The 23260-nt window shown below is 36.3% G+C and overlaps 1 protein-coding gene across 1 annotated transcript in view; it reads right to left on the bottom strand.

Annotated features, from left to right (window-relative positions):
• The window catches only part of unc79 (UNC-79 domain-containing protein), a 1277183-nt gene that overhangs the window by 185384 nt on the left and 1068539 nt on the right, over nucleotides 1–23260 (bottom strand). The window contains exon 50 of the mRNA XM_090395893.1: nucleotides 9797–9986. Within this exon, the coding sequence (XP_090252019.1) occupies nucleotides 9797–9986 (190 nt within the window). The remainder of the gene's footprint in view (nucleotides 1–9796; nucleotides 9987–23260) is intronic.

Raw genomic sequence — 23260 nt, 5'->3', positions numbered from 1 at the left:
CTAACTGCTGTTCATACCTCTCTTTAGCTACTCTCACCAACCAAGTCACTCTCCTTGCCTGGTCTTTGTAGAACTCATGAAATTGGTTACTTCCACTTCTCTTATGCTGCCTCCACAATGCCCTTTTTCTCTGTATTGCATGCTTAATCTCTTTATTCATCCATCTCACACCTAACTTATTTAACCTTCTCACCCGTGGTATACATTTAGACATTGCATCCACTAAATATTTTTTGAAAATCCCCCAAGCTGCATTGATCTCTTTTCCAGCTAACTCCTCATTCCATGCTACACCTGCAAGCTGTCTCCTGAGCTCTTCATAATCACCCCCCTTGTAGTTCCACATATACCCTTTTTTCACAGGGGTCCTTGCACTGCTGGCAACCACCCAAGTAATCACCTCATGGTCACTTTCGCCAATTGGTGGATGATTTGATACCTCATTGATAATTACATCCTCCGATGAGATGACCAAATCCAAGACCCTTAATCCTCTTGTGCCCTCTGTTACATACTGTCTGAGGTAGTTATCCCTCAAAAACTCAAGAAACTCATTTTCTTTACTTCCAGTTGCTATCTCTTCATTCCAATCTATATTGCCATAATTAAAATCACCCATAATGATCATCCTTTTCTTATTTGCTTGGCTTATTTGACTATACATTTCACTATCACCACCATCCACATTACCAGGTCTATAACAACATCCCACCAAGTATTTGAATCTATTCACCTCTATCTCACACCATACTGCCTCAAAACCACTGGCCCCATTTCCCCCTTCCATCTCTACCTTGTATGGACATAACTCTTTCTCTATCATCAATAGCACTCCCCCTCCCTTTTTACCCCTTCTATCCTCACGAAACACATCATACCTTTCCATCTCTATTCCTGTCAGGATGTCATCCTCATCTAACCATGTCTCACTTATTCCGACAATCTCTGGGTGCACAGACGCAATTAGTGCAACCATTTCATCCGCCTTGTTTCTTATACTTCTAGCATTGGTATACAAACACAACAACTCATTTCTGGATCTACAGATCTAAATAGAAGGGTGATCATTATGAGTGGAATGAAGAGATAATGTCAGAGAATAACAAGAATGAATTTGAGTTCTTGTAGGATAAATGTCTTAGGTAATATGTAATTTAAGCCTCTCACACAAGCAGTGAGTCTTAAATCTGATTACATCATCATAAGTGATCACCTGAGTTGCAGCCTGTCATACGAGAACTTCTATGAAGAAGCTATGTGTGTATATGGAATGACATGGCTAGCAATTATGAAAAGCTCACGAAACAACTGGAACTACAGAATGAAAGAGGAGTTCATAGGAAAGGAGACACATGCTACTTGGACACTGATCAAGAGCTATTTAACAGTAGCAATGCTCAAGTGTATTCCAAAGGTGAAAAGGCTAAATAAGTAGGACTAAAATTAATGACTAAAGCATGAAATCTGGAAGAAGAGAGTGACAAAAGATGAATGTTGATAATAATCAGTAGGATGAAGAATATGAAGAGCAGCCCAGCCCAAGACAGTGTTTCAGTTGGTAAAGACAGCAAAAGTGCAGTATTATGAGCAGAAATTAGCCAATTAAGCCAAGAAAAATCTTAGTAATTGGAAATTGATGCATATAATATAGTTGAGGTATGAAGTGAGCAGTTTATCAGGGTATTTCATCCTTGTGAAGGCAACATTATTGGCATAGTCCTTTGGGAGGATCTGAATAACCTGGACAGATTATTATTATATGACACCTCCAAGGAGTCTGAAGACTCATCATGGGAGAGCACACTGCTCCACTACAACTCACTGTCTGCCTTACTTAATCCTCCAACCACATGGCAATTCTACCATTAGTACAGAATACCATCTACTGCTTACCATCACCACCACTAATATATATTGCCTGTAAATTGTGTGTTCTCATGGGCTAATTTGCCTGTATGTGGGATGAAAAGTCCAAGTTTATGGGAGAGAAAACTCTGCTACCTCTGTTTGAGATTGGCTAATTCACCTTCAATTGAAAAAGCCCATATAAAGATTCCTCTACTCATGATGAGAATCGAACTTGGTTCTTTTCAAATCAAAGGGCACAATGTCCAATCACTCTTCCAATTATGCTATAGAACATCAGTTTAATGCAAATAAACATAAGGTTCCGAAATGTGGAATCCACTGATGGGAGACTGTATACTCTACTGATGGAACTATACTGGAGGAAGTGGAGAAGGCAGAGGATCTTGAGATAATGGTCAAAAGAAATTTGAAGTTTAGGGGACATGCTGGAAAGGGATGAAGGCAACTTAGAGGTTGTAGCAATACTGAAAAGGACATTGATTAGCAGAATAAAAATATAGTGGTTCCATTGTATAAATTCCTGATCAGACTACATCTCAATAATTGTGCTTAGATCTGGTTGCCCAGATATGAAATGAGTGATGAAGTAATCTCAGAACAAGTATAGAAGTAAAATAAGAAAAATGATATCAGGAGCATATGCTGTTGGTTATGAGGATAGAATGAGGACATTCAAACTGGAAAATTTCATGGGTAGAAGACAAAAGGATGATACAGCTGAGACATTTAAGCTATTGAGAGATATTTACTGGACTGACATTTGGAAACTTTTTTTCATATCGTAAATAAGGGGAAGGGACAAGGACAAGAGGTCATCCCTGGCAGTTGCCAAAGGAAGTGGTGAGTAAGATGGTGTGAAGTGATTTTTTTTATGAGGCGTGGGTAGATCATGGAATGCACTGCTTGAGAGGCTGGTGAGAGTGCAGAAAATGAATGAGTTACAAGGAGTGGTATGACAGACTTTGTGTTTTTTAAGATGGGCATCTCACGAGGAGTTTGGGACTTCATGGATGTCCTGAATAACAATGATAAGGGAAGTATGATAGATAGCAAAAATTAGATGACTGTTTATGATGTTACTCTAGCTATAACCTTTCTAATCCAAAGAACACAGAAGTTTTATTAAAACAGCATTACAAAACATATTCAACAGGCACAATGAGAAAATCCAGTATTTGAAATTGATTTCAATGAAGACATGTTTAATCAAGTTATAATTATTTAGCTTTGAAGACAGATTATAATTATTTAGCTTTGAAGACAGAAGGCTGCAAATTTCAAGACAGTATAGAAGAAGAAGAAGAAGAAGATGGTATTCAAAGTCTTAATACAAATGCTCAAACTAGAATATAAACACACTCAGAGACACCAATTGCAACATTCATTAAAACATGGTATACGTAACGTTTTAATGATAAAAGAGTTGCCTACGATACTAAGCAAAACTGAAAGCAATATAGGAAAAATATTTTTCCTTGTTTAATCTAGTGGTATGGGAAGAGCATTTGTTATCAATTTATAGTTAATTAAAAAAGAAAAATTCGAAAACTGCACTTAGCATGACATTTTCTAGAATAGCAAGAGCTTTAGTTGCAGGAGTATGTATTACTTACCCTAAAGTTGTAAAAACGATGAGATGAATGAGAGAGGAGAGGACTTGATTAATTTTTGCAAAATAAATCAACTGTTAATCACAATCTACCACAGGCCACAACAGAAATACACCAGGACATCACCATTCACAAAACAATGAAATCAAAAACTGTATAGACTATATAATCGTTAATAAGAAATGGAAACATTTGTTCAAAATGTCAAAATATTAAAAAAAAGATTGACATGGATACAGACCATGAACTATCAGCCAAACTAAAAATCAGTTTCAAAAGAAAGAGAATAAACACCAAAAACAAAAGATGATAGATAACTCAATGATAGCTTGACCAGATCTAACTATCAGAGAACACTGAAAGAAAAATTAAATAATCTTGCTTCAGATACAGTCTCGGAGTTTTGCGAAAAGGTAAAGAAATTATTAAAGAAACAGTAACAAAACATCTGAGCTATCTAAAATTAACCTCTCAAAAGAAGATAATGAAGAAAATAGAATATTATATAAAAATTTGAAAAAAGAAATAGAAAAAAAAATGCAGATTAACAAAAATCTCATATTTAGAAGAATAAGCAGAAATGTGTGAAGAAGCATACAAAAATCATGACTCTAAGACTACTTATGAAATAGTTAAAGAGATAACTAGAACATACTCACCCAACCCAGTTTCAATATTGCAAAAAGATGGAACCATAGCAAGTAGCAGTGAAACAATAAAAAAAATATGGACTAATTATTTTAAAGAAACATTTGCAGCTGAAGAAAACATAGATCAAGATGCCTTCAACACAGAAGAAACTTCTGAAAAAGATATCCTAAATGAAGAAATACATAGAGCAATCAAACAAATGAAAAATGATAAAACACCAGGCATAGACAACATGTGAAGAAATAGAGTTCCAGATGAGAAGGCATAATTATAAAAGGATGTTTTATTTAGTTCGTGACTTAAAGCACAAGTTGAAGCCTAAATTGAATGTCATCAAAGACAGGAATGGATCATTACTAACCGAAGAGTTGGAAATCAAAAACAGATGGAAAGAATACTGCGAGGAACTGTACAGCAGAGTGGATAAAGAAAATGTGGAGTCCTCTCACCAAGAAAATTTTGATTTGGAACCTTCTCCACTTAGGCATGAAGTTGAAAGAGCAGTTAAGCAGCTCAACAGCAATAAGGCCCCAGGTGCAGATGAAATCCCAGCAGAGTTAATTAAGGCCACAGGAGATGGAGGGATAAGAGTGTTTCATAGATTGATTACAAGGATATGGGAGACAGGATCATGGCCTAGAGATCATGGCCCAACCTAGAGACTGGAAGAAGTCAGTTTTCATACCACTACACAAGAAAGGTGATACGAAGGCATGCAAGAATTATAGAACTATTAGTTTGATATCTCATGCAAGCAAAATTTTATTAAAGATCATGCTAAATAGGATTGAGGCCAAAGTTGAGACAGAGATGCCCGAGGAACAAGCAGGTTTTAGGAAAGGTAGGGGCACCAGAGATCAGATCCTTTGCCTTAGACAGATCATAGAAAAATATAAAGAATTCAGACTCCCTCTGGTAATGTGTTTCTTAGACTACTCTAAAGCTTTTGACTGTGCTGAGCATGTGAAACTGTGGGAAGTAATGAAAAGAATGGGTTTTCCTCAACACACTATCAGGTTGATAGCCAACTTGTATAAGGAGCAAGAAGCCACAGTAAGAACAGGTGTTGGATTGACTGACTGGCTTCAAGTTGGAAAAGGAGTTAGGCAAGGATGTTTACTTTCTCCTCACTTGTTTAGTATATATGCAGAGGACATCATGCGTGAAGTATTGGATGAGCTCAAGACAGGAATTACGATAGGAGGTAGATTGATCAGTAATCTGAGGTACGCTGATGATACAGTACTCCTTTGTAATGACATGGAAGAATTAGGACTAATTCTTGACAGAAGAAAATTAAAATATTTTGGACACATAGAAAGGATGGAAGGAGGACTTCTCAGAACAGTAATAGAAGGTAAAGTTCCTGGAAAAAGTTAACAAGATCAGTAATAACAGAGAACTTCAACTCAATTCTAGCAAGACAAAGATCATGGTTCTCAAAGGAAAAACAAACAGAGAAGCTCTTAAGAAACAAATGTATCTTAATGGAGAAAGAATTGAGGAAGTCAGCAAGTTTGAGTACCTGGGATCCATTATTAATGTGAAGAATTGCTGTTCAGAAGATGTCAGAAAAAGCTTAGGAATGGCTAAAACAACAGTCAGAGACCTGTCTAAAATCTGGAAGGATGGATCTATCTCCATGGGAACAAAGTTGAGGATTTTGGATGCAGTTGTTTTTCCAACAGCAACTTATGGATGCGAGACTTTGAACCTAAAGAAGTCAGATAAGAAACGGATATCTGCTTTTGAGATGTGGTGTTACAGAAGGTTGTTGAGGATATCATACACTGAAAGGTGTACAAATGAATGGGTGTTAGAAAAGATTAGTAGAACTTTAAGGCTCCTTAAGGATATTGACAGAAGAAAATTAAAATATTTTGGACACATAGAAAGGATGGAAGGAGGACTTCTCAGAACAGTAATAGAAGGTAAAGTTCCTGGAAAAAGAGGCAGGGGTAGACCATCAATGAGATGGATGGATGGCATGTGTGGAGTGACTGATCTTCAGAGAGTTGAGGCTGCTAGAAGGGCAAACAACAGGACTACATGGCGAGGCCTAATGTGGAACATCATCAAGCATCGGAGTGACCATATGGCATCTGTAGATGCCCAGTGAACACATAGACAACATTAAAAAAAAACTTCTAGAAAAAGGGGGAGAAAGCATAATAAATTAACTAAGGCAGCTATTCAACAAAATACTAAAGAAAGGAAATTTACCAACAGAATGGGGAACAGACCAGATCATACCCATCACAAAAAAAGGAGATGACAGATCCTGCACTAACTATACACCTGCCACCCTTCTAAGCCACTGCTATAAAATATTCATCAGGATTCTTCAAAACAGAGCTAAACATTTCTATGAAGAACAGATGGAAGAAGAGCAAATGGGATTTAGAAATAGAAGCACAACAGATGCAATTTTCATATTAAACAGATTAGCAGATCTTCTGAGAGATAAAAAAAAAAAATCTACTGCTATTTTATCGACTTCAAACAAGCTTTTGACTCGATAAAACTCATTAAAATTCTAGAAAACAGAGGTTTGACAAATACCTATTAAATTGTACCAAGAATTACTATTCAGAAACACAAGCAATAGTGAAATACAAAAACATAGAAACAGATCAAATAGCAATTAAAAAAGGAGTTATGCAAGGCTGCCCATTGTCACCATATTTATTCAACCTGTACCTAAAACACGTAGTAGACGAAGGACTACAGATGTGTGTGAAGGCATCACAGTAAATGGAAGAAATGCAATGCATTTAAAGTATGCTGACAACATAGTTATCACTACAGACAGCCAAGAAAAATTAGAAAATATCCTGACCAAGCTACATCAAACAAGTAACAAATATGACATGAAAATCAATTTTAGTAAAACAAATCTAATGGTAATAGGAAGAAAAAGGGAAGCAATCCAAAAAAAAAAAAAGAAACAATAATATAGAACAAGTAAAGCAATTCAATTACCTAGGATCAATGATCACTGAAGATCTAGACCGGTGTTTTTCATCCTTTCTAAGCCCAAGGACCAGTAAACTCTCTGAAACAATTCTACGGACCATTAAGTTATGTAATTTTTTTAAAAACCTATGTGGGGATTACCAACATTTGGAAAAAACTGTGCCAGTTATAACAATAAATCTAAAAGCATGTTTTGAATACATATGGAAACATAATTAATTAAACTAGAAGTAAACGATTACAAGTGTATCATTATTGAATAAGGTTTTAATTTTTATTAAACAAATAAATAATTATGTTACTACTTACTTTAATGAGATGGTTGAGCTTCTCGGCCCTTGCAGAGTTGCTGGATATCTGGCTCAATACTGGTAAACTTCAGTCGAAGATTGGCACACACACTAAGACGATTTCTGTATTCTGTTTTTATTTGAAGGAGCAATGAAAATCCTTTCTCATAAAGATAGGTCATAGAAAACTGCATGACAACTTTTAATGCTTCTTCAGATAATTCACAAAATTCACTTTTCACTAAAGGGTTTTGAGGTAGTCACAAATCCTTTCCAGAAACTCAGAATCAACAAAAATATAATTTTCCACTAAAAAGGTACAAATTGTCTGTCTTTTACATAACTAATCCATAACATCAGTTTTTTCTCGAATGCCTTTATTTTGTTGCAGGCATCAAGAACAGTTAAAGAATTTCCCTGAAGGGAGAGATTTAGTTAATTTAATTTCGAAAAAATGTCTGAAAGATAGGATAGTGTTGATAACATGCTTCATCAATGAGGAGTGATGCAAAATCAGAATTATCATTTACAAACAATAAAACTTCGTGGCTTAATTGAAATAACCTTGTTAGTACCTTGCCCCTAGAAAGCCAACGAATTTCAGAATGAAGCAAAAGTTGTATATATTCACTGCCCATTTCATCGCAGAGTACTGAAAATTACCTGTTATTTAACGGTCAAGCCTTAATAAAATTGACTAGCTTTACAGTGTTGTATAGCACAGTTTTAAATTCTGGTGGCATTCCTTTGGAGGCTAACATTTCCCTATGTATGAAACAATGTAACCAATTCATATCAGGAGCTACTTCCTTGACCTCTTTCAAATGACACTGTGACTGACAGTGTCATATGAAAGAGGAATTAAATCAACATCTTTTAGTAAGTTGTTGCCAAACATAGTTTTTACCACATCTTTTATAGCTGGAAGTAGTAAATTTTCCCCGATAGAATGAAGTTTCCCTGTTTTCGCTATGCGCAAACTTAAGAGATAGGATGCTTCCAGTGCCTTGCTATTATTCGAACCTATGGCAAAACCTATATCTTTCCCATGATTTAATATCCCTATGCATCATTAAAAAAAGTCAATTGGCTTATTTTTCACATCACAATGTTTAGTTTCTAAATGTCGTCAGAGTTTCGCAGGTTTCATACACTCGTTCGACAACACTTCATAACACAAAACACATTGAGGTTTCTATTCACTTTCATCTCCACACCAAGTAAACCTGAATTCCAAATATGAACTGTTATATTTCCTATCGTATTTTTTCTTTGAACTGTTGTTTCTTCAACTTTAATAATATCAGATTTACTTGCCGTTACAGTACATGTATCACAATTAGGGTTAGCATCACCTGTTTCATTTTCTTTTCTTTTCAGAGTGGTAGTTCTAAGCCATTTTTCCATTATTAAAAAATGTTTCCGAAAAATATATAAATACTGAGGTTAACTCACGACACACTTTGTCCAAGTATCACTTAGCACTTCTGAAAACATACTGAGCCTTGGTTGAAGGAGGAAAACCATTTTCAATAATAAAAATCAATAAACAACAAGCAATTCATTGAAATGTGGATAACACGTTTACTTCAAAACTGACAAAACAGCAAGGGGAAGGCAGAAGCACTAAAACCATATTGTTGTTCACTTCACCCTCTTTTATTAGTCATTCTACTGCTACTTGTTGGTTTTTTAAGCCTCCATTTATTTCAATAATTTTTACTTACTTATTCAATTTGTTTTGATAATTAAAAAAAAAATATATATATTTATTTATTTTAAATCTGCCCGAAGACTACTTGTCCCATGGCAAAAATTCGTCTTTGAGGAACTCAACTTGCCATGAGCAGAAGAAAAGAAGCAGAAAGTTGTAATTAGATCAATAATGAAATGAAAATTCAACGTGTGGTATAGGAAAAAGGCTTCACTACTACCTCCTTTTAGTAACTTTGATAAATCCAGTATCTTTGAGCTAAAGCAATGCTTTTATGATAAGAGTGCAAATTAATAGCATGGGATGGGTACCTATGCTGATTCATAAACATACTTCGGAAGCACTCAAAACTCCTGCGGCCGGCACTGGACTTTATGTATTACTATGAACATACCTGCCAGAGTTATTTTACAAAAATTTTTTCTTATAGCAGAATGTATGTCAGTAAATCTTATGCTTCATAAGTTGCCTTTTCATAAAGCAAACATGCTTTATTAACACAAATTCCATTATATCAAATATGGACAACACAAAGTTCTAGTTAATATTTTATTATTATTATTATTATTAATAATTATAACAAATGCGTAGTAATACAACTGATTACAAGATATAAACAGAGCAATCTGTTTAATTGAAGAAAAAACAGAAAAAGTTTAAAGAAAAAAGAATTCTGAAAATCTCACCTTGGATTGCTCAGCAAAGCCAGCTAGAATAACTTGTATGTGTTCTACTATATGGCCATTAGCTTCTAAAGGTATAGGGTGACATATAAAATTAGCTATGTTGTGTAGGAGGGTGCTGTGCATTAGTGCTCCCAAGAGAAGCCATGAAAGTAAACGAATGTGGGCTACACAATCAATAAACTCTTTGGGACTATAAGAAGGGAAAAAAAAAGATCAGAATTAATGGAATGGTAAACGAGAGAGAGAGAGAAATGACATTGAAGAAATTAAGCAAAAATCAATAAGAATTTAAACTAACACTTAATGGTAATTAATTTTGCATACTTGACTTCCTCCCACAAAAACATTAAATTAAGAAAATATAAGGCAATTTTAACTCAGATACACATTCTTAAGCACCATTATGGTACAGCCAGAATGATAAGCTGATCAATAGTGGATAAGGATCTGAAATTTAGGGGACACATAGCCAAAATTGTGAAGACAACAAAAAGGCTTCTGGGAATGATGCAGAGCACACTGACGTATAGAAGTAGGGAGATTCTTGTTCCATTGTATAAGGCTTTGATTAGGCCACACATGGACTATTGTGCCCAGATTTGGTCACCTGGTTTTCAGAAGGATGAAGAGATGTTGGAAAGCGTCCAAAGGCGACTGACTAAGGTAGTTTCTGACCTCTGGAATGTCGAGTATGAGGAAAGATTGAGAAGATGTAATTTGCAGAGTCTGGTGGACAGGAGGAAGAGGGGAGATATGATAGAGACCTACAAGTTGGTAAGGGGTTGTTATAGGATCAATGCTGGAGAAGTTCTACAGAAAATAGTGGAAGATCAGGGAGAACCAGAGGTCATCCCCGGAAACTGTATAAAGATGGTGTGAGTAGGGGAGTGAGAGGCAGGTTTTTTTCATGCAGAGTTGTAAATGATTGGAATGCCTTGCCTGAGAGCGCGGTGTCTGCAAGGAGTTTGAATGTGTTCAAGGCACAGTATGATGAGCTGTGTGTGTGTGATAAAAGGACCTCCCAGATGAGTCTTTGACCCCATGAGGTCTTGGGATAATAATAATAATAAAACCTTTGATTGCAGTCCTAATCTAAGTGTTAGGCACATTTATAAAGTCTTTTCATATAAAAGTGAATCAAACTGGTTCCTATGCAGTTGCTGGAATTGTCCACCTGGAAAACAAACTAGCAGAAGACACAACCATAAGAAGAATATAGAGAAATGATTAATAACAACTGCATCTCAGTAAAATTAGTTTAAAGTCTGGTTACTTGGCATAACTGGCCAATGGGCATAATATATATAACAGAAGACAGGATGGGATACACATCATGTTTAATTCTGTATAATTAGCAGACTACTATGGTAACCAGTTTCTAGCAGAACTTTAAGTTGTAGCCATAATAACCAAGTCAGCTACAGCTATACAATTTACACAGCATAATTTCTTGCATTGAAATTTATGCACGAGTCCATGTAATGTGTACATTGGAGTCCAGACATTCCATGTCAGAGTATATCACACCCAGAATACTCTCTTGTTGAACTTTATTAACTCATTCTATCACCATTCTGTTGTATTTATTTGCTGTCTTCATCACAATCCAAATTCTGACAATTACTCTGCCATCTTCAGATATTTTTATCTCAAAACTTGGATTTTCTGCAGTCCATTAAACCACAGTGAGGTCATCTTGACGTTCACCATTCCTGTTAGATTCCCTTTTACACTTTTATGAGCAACCTAAAATAAATACCAAATTATTTACTCCTAGCAATGACCTATCACAAATTGTCCACTTTGGTCTCCATGGAGTCTTCTGACTCCATACAGATACCTAAGGAATACATTATTCACAAACCAGCCACTATTCACACAATACTTAAACTTATTCACTGATGAAGCACTCACAACCACCTCTGGCAACCCATTCTATTTATTCACCACCTTCCAAGCAAGAAATCTAGTCCTAACACCCTTGCTAACCACACTCTTACACAATCTTTGAGTGACCCCTCTCGTTCTCTGTGTTTCTGCCACGTACTGAGAAATATGTTCAGTGTCAATCCTATATTATTAAAGGGGTTTATAAATTTATATAAGTTATTAAAGGGTTTTTATAAAACTCCATTAATAACTTATATGCTTCTAACATGTCTCTTTTTTTTCACCTATCAGCTAGTTTTTGAAGCTCAGAGACCATCAATCTATTCTCATAGGGAGCATTCCATAGAGACCTTCCACAATCTTTGTAACTCACTTATGGATCTTCGCCCGACTTCTTGATCCCCACAGAATCTGGGTGTCCAGATCTCCCCCCCCCCACAACACGAGTCCAGATATGGCCTTATTAAAGCCTTATATAGGGAAACAATAACCTGCTTGTTAGTGTGTTCTTCAATAACTGCATAATCTGATGTGTTGTTTTGGCTGCCTTTGCAATTATGCTCTCTAAACTTTAACTTCCTGTCTTCAATAGCCCCAAATCCCTGGCCTCATTAATTTCAGCCAGATTTTATTGTGTGAGATAAGGTATCCAATGCTAGTCCTGACTTGTCATAATGATAGTGCTGAATGTCTTTTTTATGTTCTCCAAGGCAGATATCAGTAGTTCTTCCTGTCTGCTTTAGAGAATGTAAAAAAGGCACTATTGTTATGGCAAGTTGGGACTTGCCTTGGATACCTTATCCCACAGGATAAAATCTGGCCATAGTATTATGGCCAAACAGGCACGACAGCCAATATCAGGATATCCAAACAAGGACTACATCCAGTTCCACCAATACAGACACTCAGAACTTGCTGACCATGCATTAGACATCCACCACAGAATATGCTTGAAGAAGGCCACTTTCACTGCAGCAAGTATAAGTATGAAAGATTATTACTTGGTCACTGAAGAATACTTTGATGAGCAGAGACAAGCAACTTATTGTTTCTCTGTATCGAGCCTTGATAAGACCCCATCTTGACTACTGCGCCAGATCTGGGTGCCAAGGTTTCTTTTTGATGGGGAGGAGGTGGAGAGGATCCAGAGGCGAGTGAACAAGATGATAGCAGGTCTATGGAATGAACCTTATGAGAACAGGTTGAAGATTTGTGGGTTGCAGAAATTGGTTGATAGGCAGAAAAGGGGGGTGATATGATTGAGACATTCAAATTACTGAATATTTTCTATAAAATTTAATTCAGAGGATATTTTTCAGAACAGGACTGGTGGTGGGAGGACTAGGGGCCCATCCATGGAAACTGGGCAAGAGTGTGGTTAGCAAGGGTGTTAGAACTAGGATTTTTACTTGGAGAATGGTGAATGAGTGGAATAAGCAGCCAGAGTCTGTTGTGGGTGCCATGACTGTGAATAAGTTCAAGGCAAAGTATGATAGATACTGTGTGGATGTTGAATAGTTGTTCTTAACATGATGTTTAGGGCCTCCCTCGATGAGTCTAAGGACTCCTTGGAGTTGCCCATAATAATAATAATAATAATAATTGTTATTATTCCTTGAATCGGCCTCAGCTATGGAAAACTTTCCAAGCCTCAACAAATTTGGAGGTATGTTAGTGTCCCAAATTTGGGAAACATACATTCTAAGATTGTCAGCCCAATGGCCAAGACAACCCAATTTAGCCAACTTGGGGGGGGGGGGGCACCTTTTAGGACTCTAGGACTGACTTCAGTTGCCTTTCTTGAGCCTCATTGCTTAGTGTGAGTGCCTATGTGCACATATAATTGTTTTGTGATCTATGAAGATGTCAATGTAATACTGCTGAAGTACAGGTAGTTATCAAGTAAAGGTTTTATAATTAATAATTTAATTTATGTTGTCATTTCCTAAAAAATTAGAAGCATGTCTAACCAACATATAAGGTTATCTACAAAAACAGACTGTTGTTGTTGTTGGTATGATATATATATATATATATATATATATATATAGGCTGGCAGACTTATGGCTCAACTCTAGTCGCTGACTGGAGGAACTTTTTCTAAGTCTTTCTTCGACCAGTTCCTGAGTTAGTCAATCTCTGGCATGAGCAAGCAGGTTTTTTTTTTTTCTCCTGGAAACTCAGGTTTTTCACCTCGTAAACTCAAGAAAATTGACCATAGAACCCACATTATTTCAGACAGTAATATATCCTGTTAGGATTATGTACCAAGAGATGGCAGCACTTGCTTTCCAGTCTCTTCATCAGTGGCTGCCTATAATTAGTGATAGACATGGGCCAGCTATTTCTGATTGTCTAGTAGTGGAGATTGAACTGCTCACTCAGTCTCCAAAAGCTACATAGGGTTTAAAGACTATGTATTGCAGCCTTGGGGAATAAACTGAACTGGTTGCGGTATCGGCATCCTCATTTCCCTTAATCTCAATATGGCTTGGGATCCAATACAGGCAAATGTCTAGAAGAGCTTCCTTGTTTGAAAGAACCAATGTTTGATCTGAAAGAGCACTGAACATTGCTGGTATACCAGACACCTCCATGCTTGCAGAAGGCTTTGTGAATGGGTATAAATAATGAAACTTTGATTTTCAGTTTTTATGTAATTTAATGAACGTGCTATTGCATGCAACTGAGCAGTATAGTTGGTATCTTCTGGCAGAATCTGATTAGCTACTATGCTGTCTGGTAAGACAGCTGCAGACCTCAGACTTCGATTTTGAGCCATCTCTACAGACAGGTGTCTCCACCATATTCCTGACAATGAAAGCAGTGCAAGCAGTTCGGGATGTAGAGCCTGACAGGGCAGTTTGGAAACCCTACTTTTACAATATCAGGGTTTTTTGACATGTTAAATATAAGGATGATATTTTTAGTGTTCGCCAGTATACCATCTCTATTATAAAAACTTTTCTTATGGCTGTCACTTCTTGATCGTTTAATTCAGAGAAAATCTTCACATCATAAACATCGAGAAGGTCTCAGTCCAGTATCACTCTCTCAAAAAATTTAAAGCTTTTGTGGAGGTTGCCCTAACTGATATTCCCTCAACAGGATGCATAAAAGAGTTGCTCTGTTTCTAGGATATTTTAATGAGAATGTCTCATGAATGGAGTTTTTAAATGGACTTTGGGGATCTTGCCAACTCTTCCAAACTCTTCAGGACAAAGACCAGTAATGTTTTCATGATCAGATGCTGAGCTGTTTAATGTAAAATGAGGAAAGATGGTATATTTATGTCTCTGGTGTCTTCTGTTTCTTATTTTTATCTGTTGATGTTTCAAGGGTTTCTTGGATCTGATTTGTTGTGGGGTTCTGATAAACATTAATATGCAAGATTCCCAGAAAGGAAATTTAACACCAGAGTTCCCCCACTACACACTCACCCACAATGAAATTAATATGGAATGCCCATAACCCAGAAAGCAATTACTGCAATTAGAAGTGGAACATCAGAGCTATTTTATGTGCCATATAAACACCACAGCAATCTTAAAACCCTATCAACCACTAGGAAGAAGACTTTTGTGAACAACATTGATTCTTGCAGACTTTCCAACTAGTGGAGTGATCATGGCCAGGACATCCATCTTGCCAAAGCAGTGCAAGACTCTCAGACCCTGCCCCCCCCCTCCCATTGCTGGATGTCCATGGTTTACACCACACAGCAAATACAGGCATTAGAAGGGCCATTAACATACCATACCATAACTGGTAGGCCCCCATACACTACAAATGGGAGAATTACATTGACAAGCTATTGCAGAGAAATCACAGGACAAGTTCGGGTGAACTTCACAGTTGCTTTCAATATGCCCAAGTCATCAGACTGGGATTAGAATAAGATCTACTTAAAAACTGTTATCATAGTCTGACTCCCACCCTCTGTAATTGGGTGAGCAGTTTTGTCTCTTGCCATTTGACTACATGTTGTCTGCTCTTCTGTTTTATCCACCAATGCCAAAGAGGAGTTCTTTTGGTGTTCAAACATTGAAAACTTTGAGATTATAATGAATGTTTTAGTGTTAAACATTGATTGCTTTGCTATTCCCCACTCAAGATGAAGAACAGAAGAGTAATCTTAACTCTGTCTTATTTCTCACGAGAAAGGTATCACATTTGTCCTTGCTTCTGATAATACCCAATGTTTGTACAAAATAAGATTTTTCTCTTAGACTAATTCACACTTCAAACCTTGGTTGTCATACGTTATATCCATAACCTCTTCTTTACTGTCCTTGCACCAATAAACCACAAATTAATCAACCATAGCTTCTTCAGCCTTAAAAAAAAAAAAAAAAAAGTGTCCCTTTCTGCTCCTTTTCAATGGTTCTTTTTTGCAAGCAAGTTCTCCCATCATCTCCCCTTAATGCTGATAATATTAAGATCTTTGGAGAGGATCAGGTTTTTCTTTCCTCAAACAAATATATCACATCCACAGCCTCCTCAGCCTTCAACAAACATGATGTGTGTGTGTGTGTGTGTGTGTGTGTGTGTGTTCTTTCTGCTAAAGACAATGCACTTTCACTGTACTCATCTTTAATACTGCTAATTCTATACACATTCAAATATACCCAACCTTAGAATGCAGTTCTCAAATTTGGGGGAAGTGTTTCAAATCATTTAAAATTCTTGAAGTTACAGAGGACGGCAATCTAATTAAACGATGACTCCTTTCACAGGTTTGCTCTAATTGCTTTGTCATGGATATTCTGTTTCTAACTTATGATATATGTCTCTTCTATTGATACTTTCTTGAGCACTGTTCTGTTGAACTAGCTTCCATCATTCCTCCAGTTTCTTCTAAGCACATAAAAACGTGATCAGCTGCTGATCACTAATCATGTTTTTGTCCACATACAGCACTGATGTGGTAATGGTTTTGCAACCTGTCATGCATTAAAAAGTTACAAAGCCAAAATACGATACAAAGTAATACTGAATGATTCAGTACAAAGCAATAATGGCCATATTTATTTTATTTATTTATTTTTTTTTTTAAGGAAATTGCAATGTAGACTACTATATAACTAAAAAAATGTAATTAATACCTCCTATATTTCATCAAAATTGAATCGCCATCATCAGGAAATAAAAAACATAAGATACATGCATGCAGGCAGGCACTATACTAAGTAATGAAGATGAAGCATGTCAACTGAGAAAAGATCTAAAACCCTACATTGTGCTGTCTAGTGGACTAAATTGGGCATCCTTGGCTGTCGGGCTGAAATGCAGAGAAAGAGAGCTTCCCAAATTTGGGGCAGCTTCATGCAACCAGATTTGTTAGGATAGTTTTGTAAGGCAGAAGTGGATTCAAGGAAAAGTCTTTCATATTTATATTTGCTGTGATGGAGTAAAGTGGCTTTTGTCCAGGGTATTCTATGGCAAGTGTCAAAAGCAGATCAGCAAGTCCAGAGCACTATAGAGAGCAGCTATGGTGATGGAAACAAATATAGTCCTTATGTTCAGCAATTCTGATGCTGGCTGTCCTCTCTGTTTGGCCATAGAAGGATAGTTTACAACTACAAGGGGCAGGGCCTGGCAAACACCTGGTAGGTCTAAAGACTGTGGCTGGTCATTGGTGGAGCAATAAGGGATGCTAAATTTTTTAAATGGTCTATAAGTAGTTGAAAGGCTGTATTTTTTAAAAATTTTTCTTAGTTTTTCAGATGTGCCTTGGATATATGGAATAGCGATAGCTTTAGCATAGTCTCTGTTCTGGAGAGGGTGTGGTGTGTGGATTTGGGTTTAATATTTTTTGGATATGATAGGAATCGCAGCCATTGGCCAAGAAGGTTCTGTGAAGATGGTTAAGTTCAGTACAGAGGGAATTGTTATGCGAACTAATTAATTTAGCCCTATTATATAATGTTTTTATAATTCCATACTGTGGGGAGGGGGTGGGTGGGTTTTCTGTCAACAGAAAATGTCAGGGATCCATCAGGCTGGAGTGTAATTAAAGTATCTAGGAAGAGGAGACTGTTGTCACTTTTTTTTTATAATGTGAACTGGATCCTGGGATGTTGATTGTTCCCTTTCTCAGTTGTCCCTTAGGATGGGTTGAGTCCTCTAATGATGGGTTTATGACAAATTAATGCAGCTGGCTCGTCACCCCCTCTGCTGCATTCCCTAAGGGGAAGCATTTATGACTGTAATCCATGAGTGTTCAAGGTGCTGGTTTGCCTGTTCTGAGGGACAAAAAACCAGCGTTTCCAGGTGAAAAAAAACTCTCCACTTCCATATGAGACCAGCTAAACTCATCTTTAATCGAAAGAAACCAGATAAAGGTTCCTGACATCATGGATGGGAATCAAACCCAGGTCTCTTTCTGATAAAAGGGCTTCATCAATACTGATTGAGCTATGGAGGCTCCACTGATTGTTTAGGTGTGTTAAAATATGTTGAGATCATCCAGGTCAAATCAAAAATGAATATGTGAAAGGAGGACAAACCAGGAGATTTTTTTTTTTTTAAATCCTGCTGATTTCTATGAAGCAGCTGCTATTTATGCAAATCCACTTGATACTATTTTAAACTGGCTGATACCTCTTTGGGCAAAGAAAACATTGTGATATTCATCCTTCTAATGGAATACAATGGGATTAAATCCTAGTCATATCATGACATGGAGAATCTTTATGTGCTTTTTTTTTTTTTTTTTTTTTTTTTTAACTGAAGGGAAATTAGCTGGTCATACAGAAGTAGCAGAATTATTTTTTCTGATGGAAACTCAGGTTTTCATCCGAAAAAAATTAAATAGGTTTAGCCATTTCAATATTTCATCTCAATCACAGAGACATCTTTAGGCATGCAATGTTAAAATTGTAATAATACCCACTTAAAAACATACAAAACATGGAAGAAATGAGATAGAATAAATTAAGACTAAAGTCCTATGAGGGATGCCCTCAATGAGTGCTGTTGGCTAGCCTTAGATATTGAGTGCAAGGCCTAAGAATTAAAGTTTCCCATTTGGGAAGTTTAATACAACCATATTTATCATATTTATTAAGATTAATTTTTTATTTTTATTTTTTTTAAAGTCTGCTACTGATTCTAAAAAGTCTCTCTCAAGTTTGTATTTGTACAATGAAGCATGGTGGTTTTCTTCCATCTGATTCAGTGAAAGGTGTCCAAGGCATGATCTGCTAGACTGAATGACCATAGTTGTGGTGGCAGATGTATTTTTTTGTGTCCTTCTTGGTGAATGTTAACAGATCTCCCAGTATGACCATAATATGATAAGCTGTAAGATAAAGGACCCTTGTACACACCTAGAATAGAGAGGAGAGGAAGTGAATCCTTAAGAGAGCAGAGGAGGGAAGCCAGCTTCAAATGAGGTTTTAAAGCAGTGCAAATATTATATTTCTTCAAAGTTCTGGCTATTTTTTTTCTAAATGTCCCAGATATAAATACTACAGTAATATAATACTATTTCATTATTGTAGTATTTATATTGAGAGGGATCTGAGGAGGTTGAAGGGACAGATAATTTGTAGTTTTTTTGGTATTGTAACGATTGAACAAGAAGGTTTATAGTAGTGAATAAAGGCAAGTTCCACTTCAGAGTGGAACAGAGGTTGAAGGCTCTGTTCCACTCTGAAGACAATGGTTTTAATAACCCCATATTGTTGATAAGGGGGGGGGATTTATGTATGTATCTACCTGTGTCTTGTGTGGGTGGGTTTTCTGTAAACGGAGAAAAAAAGGGTACCATTGCCAGATGTGTTCATTAGATTATCTAAAAAGGACAAACTGTTTTTTTTTTTTTTTTCTTTTTCAACAGCGAACAGGATTCTGGGGGTGTTGGCTGTTGAGGTGGAGAAGGAAGGAGTCTAATGTGTCTGAGCCATATTGCCAAACAGAGAACTCATCATCTATGAATACTATAAGAGTACTACATGAAGAAATTTGCATTTACTAGCAAATTTCTTCCTATTAAAATTTTCTTCTGAATCGATCTATTAATTATCAGATCTTCAATACTGTCAAGATCTTATATTTTGCACTATAAGCACTATTATAATGCTTATAGTGCAAAATCTAGATCCAATCTTGATTTTCTGCATTTATACTTAATCCATGTTTCCTTTTTAATGGAATGCCATTTATTTTGCCATTTTCAGTCTTTATAATGGTGGAAAATGGAATAATTTCCATTTCTTGCTAGAAATTCTTGCCTTCACTCCTAATTCTACTCAAAATCTCAATTTATGGTTTCACTTAAACTTTGGTTTCCAGCAAATATGCAATGCATTCCAAGCAAAAATTTAACATATCCCCAAGTGACTTGAAACAAACTCCAGCTTCACACAGCTTATAAAGTAGCTTAACAACATTGTAAGCTACTTTATTGCAAAAAGACCCATTATTATATCCAAATCTGACTTTTAAAGTCCAGAAAAATATTCTCCTGCTCACACAGTAGTTGTGCCTAATGATCCTTCAGCATGGCTACAGGATGTGCACTGCCCAAAGATCTCCTAACATCGTTCTCCTTCAATGCTTGTTGGACATGTTATATTCTTGTAAATCCACTCTGTTTGCTTCTGCAAACAGCTTTCTCCCAATTCAAATTTGCATAATTAAAATCCCCCCCCCTTAGATTCCCTTTTTTTTCCCTTTTCTTTACCTAACCAATTCCAATTCATTTGTTTGTCTATACTACAAAGCCTCCAACAACATATTATTAGGTGTATTATTTTATTTATTTCAACCTTACAACAAACAGGTGCAAAGCTGGCACATTATGAACATGGATGTTCAGCTGTGTCTGATTGTTTTGAATTACTGCATCTTGAGATCAGCCTTCTATGTCTATTATGCATGTGTTCGTCTGGCAAGAGTGCCTGCTTCACAGAATAAAACATTCAAGTGATTGGTGAGAATCATTCTGCCATCTCTTTGTTAACACTAGGTAACTTGCCTTCAGCTGGAAGGCAAGTTATAAAGGTGAATAGGAATGAACAAATCTGAGGAAGTAGATGGAAGAGTAGGGAAGTAGTGTAGCAGACTTTGTGAACAGAGTAGTCAGTAGTGTAAGCAGTGGTAAGCTATGGAAATTTTAACAAAGGGCTCGCATCGTCGAGCAAAAAAAAAAAAAAGCCTAACTTAGCCCTTATAATACTTATATTGCGACTTGGATATCAATCATTAATGCTAGATCTTTTAAAAATTCCAAATTGAGAAGTCGGTTTAAAAAGCCCTTCCCATTTATCATTCGATGCAAAATGCTTGCATAAAGCTGGGTAATTTCTCCACAAAGCAAGAGCCGTTCGTAAACTGCCCATCGTGTTCCAAACACACGGCCAATCTTTAAAATTTCGATACCAAGGTCTTTTTGCAATCATATTTAATTCTCGTTGATTTTTTGGTGATTGAAGATAAAAAACATGTAATTTATCCATAAACATTTCAAAATGATTTATTTCTTTAATATTTTTTATCGAATTGCTAAGCGTAAACGATGAGCGCAATGCCAAATCAGAACGTTTGGAAATTTTTGTAGAAGTTTGATTGCAACACCTGATTTGTTCCCTGACATTACACTAGCTCCATCAGAACAAAATGCAATGAAATGATTTTTTATATAGTTATCAGAAAATCCACATGAATTTAAAGTAGCAATTATAGTAGCATGTATACATTCCACGGTGATATTTTCTAATTCTACAAGATTATTAAACAAGAACAAGAGGCTCGCAAATTTGAGAAAAATTTAACAAAGGGCCCCCACGAGCCCCTTATAGCTCACCACTGAGTGTAAGTGATAGTAATAAGAGAGAAGGAACACAAACAAGGAAAGGGGAGTCGGGGGGGGGAGACACTGTATGAGAAGAGTGTAAGATTGGTAGTTTTTTTTTTTTTAATTATCCTATGGTATTATTACACCAGATCATAGAGGTCAAATTCATGTATTTTATACAGCACCTTTTCTGGATTATAAAGTTCACATTTGGAAATATTTATTCAATTTAGTAAATGCATTGGTGATGCTTCCTCGATGTTACAGATGGGGAAGACTTTTATGCCACTGCTAAACTTGATTGGTCTTGTGTGGCTGGTCTTGAGGCGAGAGATCATGGTAGTGGCACAGCGATTAAACTAGGAGTTGATGATAGCTCCTGGTTTTTCTGCTGAATACCAGTGGTGAGTCATGTCCTGGAGAATTGTTCTTTTTATGTTTTCTTTTCAGTTTTAAAAAGATCGAAATTTGTGGTATCACTTAATGTTGCAGCCATTTTTTCTACTTCATCTGCAGTTTCATTTCTCTTTAATCCCACATGGGATGGAATCAATTTTAAAATTATTTCAGAATCCTTATGTAGTTTGTTTTATGTTTTTTGCTATGTCTCTAAGTATTTCTTGATGGCTGGTGTAGAAGTTCTTAATAGTTTGAAGGGCTGCTAAGGAATCTGTGAAAAATATAAATTCCTTTGGGTTTTGTTTATCCAAATGTTGCAGTGCTATGTTAATGGCTATTAATTCTGCATGGTATGAGTTGTATCCAATACTGTTAGTTGTTTTTAGTTCTATATTTTGAGAGCCATAGATGAGTACTCCACTCCCAGAATTGCCATTTGGATTTTTGGAGCCATCTGTGTGTAGATCTTTATTGAGTCAGGTCCATATTCCATTATTTTTAAAAGAGTTAATGCTCTCAAGATTTCAGGGTTTTCTAGGCTTTTTTTCTCATGTTTCCCTATTTCAAAATTGATAACTATATTTTTCCTGTCTTGATTTGGAGGAAATGCTGGGTAGTTGGCTATTTTGGTAGTGATAGACAAGAATTGTCAGGGGAGGGTATGGAAGAATTACATCTGATGAGTGGTGTCAGTGAGACTTGGACTCTCTCTTTTGGAGCAAGAACTGAGAAGAATGATTCTCATGTGGACTTGGAAGATTCAATCAGGTAGAAAATTTCAATAAATATAGGTGATTCTCTCAAAGACCAAAGTTGTATAGGTCTTTCGTTATAATGAACCTCCAAGCTGTGGCATATGCTTTTATCCATATCAAAAACTGATAGCAAGTGCTCTTTTTTGAGGAAAGCATCTATAATATAATGGATGTTTCCAGTCTGATTAAATGATCTAATATTGAATGATATTTTCAGAAGCTAGATACTCTAGGAAAAGATCATTACTCTTCAGAAACTATAAAAATTAGAGTTAACCATTTCTTTTTTCTTTACTTCTTTTTTCAATCTTTCAAAAACAGTAGGTCAGAACTATTGTACAATGATTTGTTTTTTAGATCTTTCTGCCCTTGGGTCAGGTATCCAAAAATCAGTGTGCTCAGAAAATTTTATTAAAAAGGTAGAGCAGTTTATTTATTTCACGTGATGATACAACTAAGGGGAATGGCACCATCTCAACCCCCCCCCCATTTTATCTGTGCTTGGGACTGGCATAGCTAATGAATCAGGCCTATGGCTGGAAAGGACCATTTCTTAAGTATTCCTGACTGTAATCTGTGTATGTTCATGGGCTGGTTTGCCTGTTCTGAAGGAAGAAA

Source organism: Typopeltis vanoorti, chromosome 1 (assembly GCF_054136105.1).
Source record: "Typopeltis vanoorti isolate ZY-2024b chromosome 1, IOZ_Tvanoo_1.0, whole genome shotgun sequence".
In the NCBI taxonomy this organism is placed as follows: Eukaryota; Metazoa; Arthropoda; class Arachnida; order Uropygi; family Thelyphonidae; genus Typopeltis; species Typopeltis vanoorti.
The sequence above is the reverse complement of the archived record's forward strand: the minus strand, read 5'-3'. Positions and strand labels throughout refer to the sequence as shown.